At 36.2% G+C, this 12,777-nt stretch overlaps 1 protein-coding gene across 1 annotated transcript in view; it reads left to right on the top strand.

Moving 5' to 3' along the window:
* Positions 1 to 3,262: 3,262 nt before the first annotated feature.
* Positions 3,263 to 12,777, top strand: part of LOC118748105 (putative GPI-anchored protein pfl2) — a 102,531-nt gene continuing 93,016 nt past the window's right edge. The window contains exon 1 of the mRNA XM_036482411.1: positions 3,263 to 3,966. Coding sequence (XP_036338304.1) covers positions 3,928 to 3,966 — 39 coding nt within the window. The 5' untranslated portion in view covers positions 3,263 to 3,927. The remainder of the gene's footprint in view (positions 3,967 to 12,777) is intronic.

Raw genomic sequence — 12,777 nt, 5'->3', positions numbered from 1 at the left:
TCGATCCTGTACTCGGCTCTCTGACTATTGAGAGGACAAAAAAGAGAGTCAATACGGTTCTCTCTCTGTCAGAAGTTACTAGTTTTAGAATTTTTGCTGGTAAATTCTGATAAATGTGTCAAACGATCAGCTGTAGTGTGTTTGGCAACCAAATTGTAAACAAAAGTGAAGTACACTCTGCTAATTCATGTTGAAAAGTATTTAATTACTTGTTTAAGTGGATTCTAATGAATTTGAAAGTATTTTTGGTTATTTACATGTGTGAGCTGAGCGTGTTTACATACAAAATAAGCAAAAATTTACAACCAAAATTTGGAGGTTATGTTGAAGTTGACAGAAGTTACCGTTTTTCACTCAAAAGCCATCCCGTACTTTTCAATGTTACTCTCTCGTTCTGATCGAATTTGTATTTTTTGACAGTTATACTAGTTTTAGTCCGAAGAATACGGGATTGCACCTTTTATCTTAGCAGTTTGCTTAAACAGAAATTTTCAAACTGGTGGCATCTCTCTAAATATTTTTATTTTTAAACCATCCGCGTACAGAACAAATTAAAAAAAAAAAAACAAGTAAAGAAGTATAGGTTCGGGCGAAACCGAATTTTATATACCCGGTGTAAGTATCAACTACCTAAAAGTTTACAACAGTTTTATTTATTGTTAAGAGTTGTTGAGGTTGTAACTCTTAACTTGGAGTAAATTAGCGTCTTCAGTTATTGAAATATCAGAGTTTTCGCATGTCTAAAATTTACGATTATACGGGAACCCGTTGTAATTTTAGTCCGATATGAATAATTTTCAACGAATGGCTTTTCCGTGCCAAGGTAATTAAGTGCACCGAGTTTGGCAGAAATTGATAAATCGGTTACCGAGACACATATTTGTGGTCGTAAGTGGGCGGCGCCACGCCCAAAATCTAAAAATTTATAATAATATAAGCAAAGCTCATACCGAGTTTGGAAAGGATTGGTGAAGCGGCTACTAAGGTACAGTATTTCACCATATGTCGGCGGCGTTACGCCCCTTTTTCAAAAAGTTCATAATAATATTATTTTGTACCAAAATTCTATTTCACATACTAATTTTCAACAATTTGGATCCAATATTTACTGAAATATTATAGTTTTTGCATTTTTCGAAAACACCGTCATATGAGAAGGGGGCGTGGTTAGAGTCCGATTTCGCCCATTTTCAATAGCAATAAAAACCTTCCTTGGATAAAGGGCAATCTATATACCAAATTTCGTTGAGATATCTCAACCACACCGTTAACGATATTTTTATCTTTAAAGTTATCGTTTATGGTATTATTACCCTATCGTTTTCGTTCGTAAATATATTTTAACTTTAACTTTTTAACTTTAATAATAGATACTGTGGGCATACAGCTGTCAAATGTTTACGCACGACACAATGTTAACACTAGTATTACCTACTTTAACGAGCTGCTCGTTGTCCAAACATACCTTTTTATGGACAATAACAATACATATGTACGTATGTATGTGTATTAGGCCGAACCAGAAAAAAAGTATTTTTGCCAGGGACCGTAACAGTTACAACTTTTATTAAAAAAATCACTCTTTAACAAGTATTTTTTGACTTTTATTTAATTACTCTTTAAATAACCGTTATTTCTGACTTTTATTTTATAAATCGAAAATAACAATGATTTTTGATTTTTATTTAAATAATCTGCAAATAACAGTTATTTTTGATTTTTAAATTATATGTCTTAAATAACAGTTATCGAAGACTTTTATTTATAGAAGTAAAATCAGTCACTGATCTTTATTTTTTTTTTTACTTATAAAAGTCATTTGAATAAGTCGTAGTAAACTTTTGTTTTCCAACACCTTCTTAACTGCGAAAAATGTTAATGACTTTTATACGATTGATTTAAAAAATAAAAGTCGGTCACTGATTTATATTAATGACTTTTAAAAGTAAAAGTCACTGACTGATTTTTATTTATGACTTTTATAAATAAAACTCTTCAATAACTGTTATCTAAGCCATATAATATAAAAATCAAAAATAATTGTTATTTTGGATTTATAGTATAAAAATCAAATATAATTGTTATTTTTTTAAATTTTGCATAAAAATTGCAAATAAAAATTTATTTTCAAATTTGAGTATCGGTGCAAAACGAAATCGATTGGTATGTTTCACTTAGTAGTAGAACATTTTCTTCATAGTGAATTTGTCAATGACAGTTTTCATCAATAACTGTTATGTTCGGTCCCTGATTTTTGCAGGGTAATTTCGATTTTTTTTTCTTTTTTTCCGTACGTGGGAACGCCTTTACAGTCCGATCTCAAATTAGGACTTTTTTTTGTCAATGATTATTGACCACAAATATCCTGTTTTACTTACCCATCACATACCCGTTCTTATCACCATAATGTACCACCCTAATGTCAATATATTGCAGCTCGCCGAAAATCATTACACTTTTGCACAGGAAGTGTTTCGATTACTCCAAGAAAACTATTTTGAGAACAAAAAAATTTATTGCCAACATATGTGGCACCCAAAAAAGAAAAGACTCAAAAATACTTTAGACTCAAAGTTGCACGGGGAACTTTTTTCCTGCAAGGTGGTAGGACAAATACATACCAATACATATATGTATGTACATAACTTCAAAATTTTACTGAATCAACGTTTTTTACTCCTGTATTCTTATATCCCAAAGGACTTGGCTACTCAACAAATGGTTGACATTTGTATGTACATATGTAGGTACGAGCGTGTATTCTAAAAAAGAAAACATACACATAGGTACATACATACATATGTACATACATATGAATGATAGTACGTCATTTTGACTGCATTGCACTCACCTCTCATTGACAAATCCATGATTTGGCATTGTTGTTTTTGCAAACGCTTCAACACTTTGCTGACACGCGGCCGTTTGCCGGGCAGGCGACTACGTCCATGCTCACTAGACATGTGTGCTTGTTGTCAATAAAGTACAAGTAAGTAGAAGACTATAGGGGAAAAAAAAAACAACGAAAAAATGACAAGTAGCACTTAAGACGCTTTAGAACACCGCACTTCACTTCGCACCACTCTCACTGCACTGCACTGCACCGCGCACTGCGCTTGTGGTCTGTACTCGAGTATTGCTTCACGGAAAAAATTGTATGCAGGGGCCTTGAATACACCCGCGCCAGCCAGCCCTGTATTTTATTGTTGATATTTTCGAGTTAAGTATTGCAATGTTCCCAGAAAGACTCGAACGCTCGGTTTTTCGTTCGTTCACAATCAAATGTGATGCATACGAAAGGTGCTTCGGTAACGCAATGGCCCCACGGAATAGCAGAGAATGGCCAGAAACCGCCAGGCCAGCCAAGTGTAGGAGATCCAATGCCGTTATATAACTAAGTGCAGTGCGCTCGTTGTATATATATACATATGTATGTATGTATGTATGGAAGTAGATGTATTATATAATGAGAACAATTTTTAGAATTTAACTCGTTGTGTTTGCATTTTGTTGTTGTCACAGTTTATTTATACACTGACATATGTTTGTCTACAAATAAATGTACAATACTAAGGCACACTCACTCATTAGGAAATCAGCAGCGAAAGTGATCTTAACGAGAATTGGAATACAACTGAAACATGCATGCTATAATTTTGTTGTATTTGTAATCGGAATTTTATATGGACGCAATGCCAGCCGGCTAATGCGTAGTAGAAGCAATCGGCTGGTGGCAGGCTGGTGACGAGGCGGCGCATAACCCACAGGCACCTATTTACATACATACATACATCTGTATATGCACGAGTATGTACATACAAAAAAAACATTCGTAAGTAGCTTTGACAGCAGCGCGGATATTCGTCGGATTAATTTCTGATCATAAAATGAGGAGAGCAGAGAAGTTGGAGGTCGGCCTGAGACGTTATGCATTCATCTAATGTGCATTCGTACTTATGTATCTGTGTAAGTATCTATGTACATATGTTTATTTCTACTCAAAGAGGAGCACTACTTCGACCACGTGTAGGTGATATCAGTTCACCGCGATATGATTCAAATAACTGAGTGATGTTTATTTAGTAATCTATGCTATGCTATGTAATATAAGTAGAGTCTAGACGCGAGCGTCAACGATGTCGTAAACCGGCGGCAGCGTGCGTACTTACTAACTGTATATGAACATATGTTCATTTATGAGATTGCTTTTCAACCTCGTGGCGTGTGGAATGACATGATTTCGACTAACTAATTGTCGCTTATGTAACGCTTATACAATGACTTCATTTAGGCACAGTGGGGCAGTTTTAAGATAATTGGAATATGGATGTATGTATGTATGTGGCCGCTGTGGTGTTGTTCGAAGTGAGCAATAGCATTCCGCATGACCTGGATCGAGCCCAGTTTCCGACTAACATAAATAAAAAAAAAAACATCAAGGTGAAAGCCACAAAATCGGAGGATAAGGCTCGTCCAAGCACTGACATATTGTGTAAGGTCCAATCCACTCATTCGTTTGACACCCATATTTTAACATTTTAACATTCCATATAGCTTTTGTATATGTTAACAAAATTTTACTTTACTCACAATAGGTGGCAACGCTCTTCAAAATATTTTCCACTACCTTTCCCTGAAACCTTTTTCGTCTGGTACCCATATATTGATACATATTTCAATGACCTGATTCCCTTAATTCAGATGGCAACCCTCTTACTTAAGAAACAAAGCATTTCAAAACCAATTTCGATTGATACCCATTTTGTAATACATAATTCGTTAAACTTTTTAAATAATTTGAATTTAATTTTTTAACAGGTCGCAACTCTTTTCGAAAAATCAAAACTTTTTTGCATATCTACAGCTGAAGCCCTTTTATTTGACACCCAATTTATAAAAATCGAACAAAAGGTGCAAATCTGGACAAAAAAAAACACCCTATTATATTTTAAATAAGACTGGCGTAATTAAGGATGAGCCGGGTATCCGGTAGATATCCGGAATCCGGCTTATCTCGCCATTTTTCTGTTATCCGACTATCCGGCGGGATACTGGTTTAAATCCGGCCGGATTTCCGGATTTCGACTATATGAGAATCAATTTAAAATTGTAGTTAAAACATTCTTTTGTATTGTTATGATCAAATTTAATAATATTTAATTAGTAATTAAAGTTAAAAAATGTTCATTAATAAAAGGATAATTTCCAAATTATCGGTTAACAACCTATTCCTTTCTTCACTTATTTGTATTGCGCAGTAAAAGATTAATTCCTAATTCGCTAATGTATTTAAAGAAACAAATAAATGTAATGAAATGAGAAAATTAAATACTAAACCGATACAGTAAACACTCTTTCTGAGTTCAATGACGAAGGTGGTGCGCAGAGATACTTCATTGCCAGTGAAGAAAATCTGGAAATTCTTTGCGATTATGCTTCCTCCAAATTAAAGGATCTTCTTGTTTGGGTATAAGGGGTAGCTATAAATATTTTTCCATTTCTAAATCGATGCCTTTTTTTTGTACGGTTGCTGCCTCAGCTCTAAAAAGCAGATAATCTGGTCATACAATATTCTGAAATTTATAAAGGGGACCCGGCTCTTATTTCTTACATGGTTACCGGAATCCGGTTATCTGGCAAAATTTCTATCTGGCACATTCCTACTCGTAATTATTGACTTTCAATGAAAAATTTTATTTGAGTATTTACTCGATAAGATCCCTGCAAAAATCGCGACTACTCCATGCATGCATGTAAAGAGTACTCCCGAAGGACCAAGGAGTACTCCAAAATTAACCACAATTCATATAAAAAAATATGGTCCAATTAACATTGCGATGTCCTAGGGCAGGACCATATACTCCATCCCTGCATTACATCAGAGTAGCACAAAACTACTCCAACATATTAACAATGGCATTGTTGTTATATTTTTTCGTTTGTACACGCTTTTGTTCTTCACTTCTCATATGCTTTTTCGAAATTAATAAAACCCAAGACAAAAATTAAAAATTACATGTTGCCTCTGACGGCATTTGAACCCGAACATGCTGGGAGCTCACAACTAACAGCGAGCATCTCTACACGTTCAGCTACAGCCAGACATGCAAATGTGCTTTCAAATGCTCAACTTCAATCACATTTCGTTAAAACACGAGCAGTTATCGGGTAACAAACAATAAGCTGGCGCAGAGACACGAGTTGGTCCGCTACAGCATGACAGAGGAGCACTTTTGTAAGTACTCCAATATACCACAAATAGACTACATGGTCCAACGATTTTTGCAGGGATGGCATATCAAAAGTGTATAGGGACGAATTCGTTTCACTGTTTTCCTTCGTAAAAGTTAAACTTACTTTAAATCCTTACTTTGGTCGCCGGTGCTTCTATTCCATTTATATTTGGAGTTGTTCCAACAACAAACAACTGATATTTACTTATCTTACTTACTTATATTTATTTAATCAATATACATAAATTTAATTGTATTACTGCTTATTTTCCATTGAATCACTACATACATACATACTTGCCATAGAGCTTAGTTTTAAGTCAAAGTGAGATTTCATTTGTCAACTAACTTTTTATTTGTATGTTGTAGGCTTAACTCTTCATCGGCTAACTAACGTTTTTTTATCTTCAGCGCTTGATTCACTCGTTTTTTTAGTCAACTTAAATTGTCACGTTAGTAGACGCGAATTGATAAAATGCCCCACCATGGCGATGGCATATAGAAATTAATATTTCGCCAATTTGGAAGTAGGGCTGCAAATTATTTTGATAATTCCTCCCTTTTTTGGTTGTTTTTTTTCACGTATTCTCAACCCAAAGCGATTTTTAATAACCGGAAAAACATTATCGTAAACGCTTGTAATAAATACGCCTGTTGTCATACTAACATCTCGACTTCTACTTTGTTATCGTTAATGCATGTCACATTTGGTGAGCTTACTGCTTCCGGTAGTTCTCTATGCTGACCAATACACACATACATATACGCCTAAATGTATGCAACAGTACCTGTTCACTCATGTGTACAGGAAATGCGCCGCAAGATGAAACAACCAAGCAGCTTATTCGATTTGGTTTTCCTGAACCTATGGTATGTGTGTGTTAGGGATGTTAATTTTTTTCGATTTTCACGATCCCGGGATTTTTGGGGGTTGGCGGTGGTTGATTTAGATATTTATTATTTTTCAACGACTTAACATGAAAAAATTGCATCAATATGGTTTGAGAAGCACTCCTACCATATAATAAATAATAAGTAAATGGGTTTGAAACGTACTTTTAATTTAAAGTCAGAATTATTTCATAAGTATAATAATAATACTTAATTGTGTACATATCTGATAAAGTAATTTAAGCTATGTCGAAAAAAGCTCGATGCAAAAAAAAATTAAATAAAAAAATTTTTTTTCTAGTTGAAACAAGTTTATAATACTGGTGGCAGAAATAAAAGAAGCGCCTTAATTCGACCAGTTTTGTCTATATTCCTTTTGTTTATCCAAAATTTAAATTTTTTTATAAAAGTCTACCTCATATTACACATAATTAACTGCATGTAAATGGGAATTTCTCTGACGTCATGATTTTTTTTAAAGACTTTATCGAGCCCTAACCGCCAAACTAATGTAAGCGAATTTTTTTCTTTAATTTTCTTTTTGATGCAGAAATATTCCTAGAGAAATTTTGAAAAAATGTGACTTACGTTATTTTGGCGGTTAGGGCTCGTTATAATTGCAAAGATATGGTTAATTCCAAAATTTATTTAAATAAAATGCAGTGCAATGTAAAACAAAAGTATGGATACCAAATGACATAATTTTTTTGGGTTCACAAGAACGAATAGAAATTGAAAAGGGCCCTTTAATCTATTTTGTGTTTTTAAGCTAATAAAGTTAGTCCTTAACACATAATTTTTTCAAAACAAGAATTGAAAAATTTCAAGGATATCCGAGGATAGGATTATAAAATTATAAATTATAAAATTCAATACGTACCCGTCCCTACGCACCAAAAAATGTAATGTATTTTAACTCTACAGAATCGTCTCCTTCATTTGATACCCATACTGGTTTTTTAAGTATCTTGCACTGAAATTTTTAAATCATTTTTTGAATTACTCATATCTTTCAAATTTCAAAGTTTAAAAAATCCTGACGTCAGAGAGAAAAATTAAGAAGGCAATTTTATTATATTTGGCCCTTGGTTTGGCGAATATATTGATTTTTTTTTTGTGTGTGTGCAAAATTGCCTGCCGCAAGGTGTTATATGAACATATATTGAGCTACACATTTATAAAAACATGTTAAATATTAAATAAACAAAAGAAATATAGCCAAAACTGTTCAACATGAAGCGTTTCTATTATTGCCACCAGTATAAATTACAAATCCCGAAAATCCCGGGATTCTAGGCAAATGATCCCGGGATTATCGAGACTTAAAAAAGACCGGGATCCAGGGATTAACATTCCTAGTGTGTGTGTATGTACGTGTCCCCAGCAAAAACTTTTAATTTTTTTGGGAAGGACTTATTTTTGTATCAATGGAGTAACGCAATACAAGTCGCCTCAAGATTATTTTCGCTCGATTGGGGAACCACTTTTAAGTGTAACCGCTTACCTTTTCGTTTACAGAATGCATTATTTTAACATGTGTATGCCATTGGAGGTAATCGAATGTTAAATTTCTTGCCATTGCATTACATGTAATGTTTTTTACGATTCAAATTCTGATAGTTACATTTTTCAATGGTTGGAAGTATTGCAGGTAAAATTTGTAAATGTAAGAATTTGCATGTGTCTGCCAACACTTTCAACAATCTTTCACCTTTGGAAAATGTTAAATAAATAATACTGTAAGTTTTTCTTTTTTTCCTTTAACTATTATTGGACAAGGCTTCTTAAATATTGCTGTGAAATTTCAAATGTTTTTTTTTTTTTAAGTGTGATACATTGATATGTACATATGTGTATCGATATTTCAATAACGACGATTTTTTCAATTTCGCCATCTCAATAAATCGAAAAGCGAAATTTTTGAAAATATCAACAACCCCAGCACTTTTGCTACATAATCTCTTTATTAATATCAAATAAGAAGAGAAATATGCAAAGGGACCAAACAAAGAACAATTAACGGTAAATTTTTTTATTTTTTTTTTTTCTTACCTGCATATGTTCTAATCGTACAATCGCGACCTAAAACTAATTTTTTGCCTTTACTTCGCATTGAAACACACGCCTAAAATAACACGATTAAATCAAGTTGGATTGTCCGTAGTCAAAAAACAAGTTTACTTTGGGTAAACAGTTTACCCAACTTTTTATTTCGATTTTAAAACTTTCGTACGTTCGCGGCCGTAGGCATAGTTTTGTTCCTAAAGAAGTGCTTTTTTTATTATTTTAACATGCAATTAGTTGTTTGGAAACTAAAGTAAATTGTTACCTTCATTGGACACATATTTAAAAAAAAAAACTCATATCTGAACAATCAGTGGTATGGAAGATTTTCAATAATGTGTATGATCGATATGTAAACCGGTCACACAATTTAATAGCCTTAACCGACTACGTAAAGGAGTTATATCGCAAAAACTTGTATCTGAACAATCGGTGGTATAGGAGATATAGTAGCTTATAGAGCACCGACCTTGACGATTTTGTCAGTAGACTTTGTATGATTACTTAGAAAATAGCTCACGAAATTTCTCGGCTTTAGCTGTCCAAATAAAGGACTTCATAGCTGAACAATCAATTGTACGAATGCTATAGCTTACAGTGACCCGATGTTTGTCATTTTCTCTGTAAGCTTTCTGTTGATGACACAGGGCGACATTTTTCAAACATTTCCAAAGGCTGAAGAGTTATGCATAAATCATGCACTCATTCCCAATATCATCTCACATGGCAACTCTACTTGTCTACTACCCAGTAGTAAAAACACCTTGCGATCGGTCGCATGATCCAAAAGCAAACAGGTAAGTTATCAACGCACCGTAGCCGCATTGCTTGCGCTTGTTTTTTTTTTTTACCGGCGAATAGCCGCCAGCCAGCAATCAACAGTTTGCTCAAGCCACTGCTGGTCAGCCGCTCACACTCTCCCCAAACCGAGAAGAGCATTGTTGATTCGGGCGCGCATTGCATTCATTTAGCTTCGCAGCTGTTTCTTTCTGTTTTTTTGTGCCTTCCATGCGCTCCGCTGCTCAGCAACCACCAGCCAGTCGGCTGTCTCCCGGTGTTCCGATGCTCGCCGCTAGATATAGTTGGTGGCTTTGTGGCTGTGATGTTGCTGTGCTTGCTGATGGATTTGAATTTTTAATATCTAACTAAAGTTTGTTTGGGGCGGACGTGTGTGTTGTTGGACGCGAGTGCGCCAAACCGAAAAAATCACTAAAAGCCTGAAGCCAAAAAGTGGGCAAAAGAAAAAAATCAAAAGCCAACAAACAGTACGGACACGCAACGCCCAAGTGGCAGACAAGTGGGCAAATTTCGATTTGTGTTTATGTTTTGTTATAATTTTTCGATTATGGAGTGAAAATTTTGAACAAAAAAAAATTGTGAAGAATGGAGGAATATTGCAAATAGGAAAATACTTTCGAAGCGTGTGTGAGTGGTGATTCAACAAGTGTATTGGAAATACTAAATATATGTATGAGTGATGTCATACAAATGCAAGAAATGTGGTAAGCAAAGGAAATTTATGCGAAAACAAATATTTTGAAAATGAAAAAATATTTTAATGGTACCAAGTAAGAAACAAGATTAACTTGCAAACTTGCTCAATTAGGAAAAATATTTAAATAGTACCGCTCTTAGTGATGAAAATAAAATCAAAATGAAATGACAAATTTGTACAAATGTCAAAGTTTGTTAATGTCAAACCTGAGTGGATTAAGCGGAAATGTGCAGTTATACCACCTCACAGACCCTTCCTGTCTGTCACAGCCCACACTTTTTGTGTTGTGCTATTAACGGTTCTTGCCTGGAACAAAAACGAAAAACAACAAAAAAGTGCGTTAAATAACTAATCACTTCCTCTATAAAACAAAAGCACAAAACAAAAAGCAAAAAAGAAACAACAACAACGAACGAGTGTAAGTGCAACAACAACAGTGGTCTGTGGCGGTCAGCGCGCGTCATCGGCAACATTAGCCAGCTGTTGGTTGCTTATTTCGGAAAGACATGTGCAAATGTGCAAACGTAACTTAAATGACGCGAACGTGACACGAATGTAAAGTGTGAACGCTGCCGTAAAAAAAAAACTCAACTCAGCTGCAACACAACAGTAACTTTTTAGTGGGCGGCGTAATTTGCATACCTACCGCACGCACGCAAACGCGCACTCGACGCGCACTCGACGCACATTCAATATGCAGGCATCGCCAAGCTCTTCGCCGCCGGATTTCGATTTCAATCTGCCGTGCCGCTACTTCAAAAGCTCCTTCGCCCGCTCGCTCTCCATGCACCAGGGTAGCGGAGGCGCCGGCGTTGGCGCTGGCGCTGGCACGGACGATGCCAATGATATGCAGCAGTGCAAGTCGCTAGATTTCGATATCGGGCAATATCGCAAAATGAGTGCTTACCACAACAACAACAGTAGCAATATTAGTATTGACACCATAGACCTCGAGTGTCCGCCTTTGCCGCAACGCCGACAGGCAACAATTGCACGCAGCGATGCCAAGAATGAGGCCGCCAACAACAATGGCAACCACAATAATAGCAATAACATTGCACATTTCGAGCGCGAACTGACAGATAATGCGGTCGTGGAAGATGCCAAACCGCCAGCAATTCCAGCACGCTGCCCGATTGTCGCTAAGTCAAAGTCAGCCGGCGCAGTGAATATGCAGCTTAGGCAGCAGCAACAGGCATACCAACAACAACAACAACAGCAATTGCTGGCACAATTCAGGCATGTGGCGATTGCTGAGAATGCGAACGCAAGCGGGAATGCGGTTGTCGGCATCGGCATCGGCGGCGGCGTCGGCGTCGGCACCACCACAGCAGCCGCCACTCATGGGAATTTTAACAGGCCAATTAATCACAGCAAACAGCAACAGCAGCAACAACACTTGCATGCCAGTGGCAACAGCAACAACAACAGTAGCGATGCGCTAAGTGGCTCGCGAGTTGGCAGAAGCCGCTGCAGAAGGAATGTTTGGCCTACAGACCGCGATGCCTTGCACCAGCAACAACAACCACAGTCGCCACAGCAGCAGCAGCAGCAACAGCAACAGGTTTGTTATTTAGCTTTCTTACTTTTTATGCACTTCTATGCCTGCATATGTAGCTACACACACACACACATACATACGTTAAGACTACGTATTCTACTTCGCCTCCATAGTCTGCGTATGCGCCATGTACGGCTTTCATCGCAATCGCGCCAGTTTAGAGCGAGATTTTCTAGCGCGATTTTTATGTTATTTTTGCCTTGCTTCTTTCTCATACAAAAATGTGTGTAATAAATTTCCTTTTCTGGTGAAATCATTTCTATTTCACGTTTCCATGTCTCGCCGCCGCAAAATGCGAAAAGTGGGTTTGAATGGAGGAAAATGGCTGCTGACAGCAAACATCTTGTTCGTTATGTGAGAACAGCTATGCGATCCATTTAATTTAATTTATATTCAATAGTGTCTGTATTTGGGCTGTAGTGGTAAGAATTGGCCATAAAAGGGTCTGTGACGTTTGTACGTCGCGGCCTGGTTTCTATTTGCCAGTGGCATCATTGCCCTCATTCATCTCGATAAGTCAGAGATTATTCAAT

The sequence above is a fragment of the Rhagoletis pomonella genome, unplaced genomic scaffold, assembly GCF_013731165.1.
Source record: "Rhagoletis pomonella isolate Grant_MI unplaced genomic scaffold, Rhpom_1.0 Rhpom_scaffold_00012, whole genome shotgun sequence".
NCBI classification, from domain to species: domain Eukaryota; kingdom Metazoa; phylum Arthropoda; class Insecta; order Diptera; family Tephritidae; genus Rhagoletis; species Rhagoletis pomonella.
The sequence above is the reverse complement of the archived record's forward strand: the minus strand, read 5'-3'. Positions and strand labels throughout refer to the sequence as shown.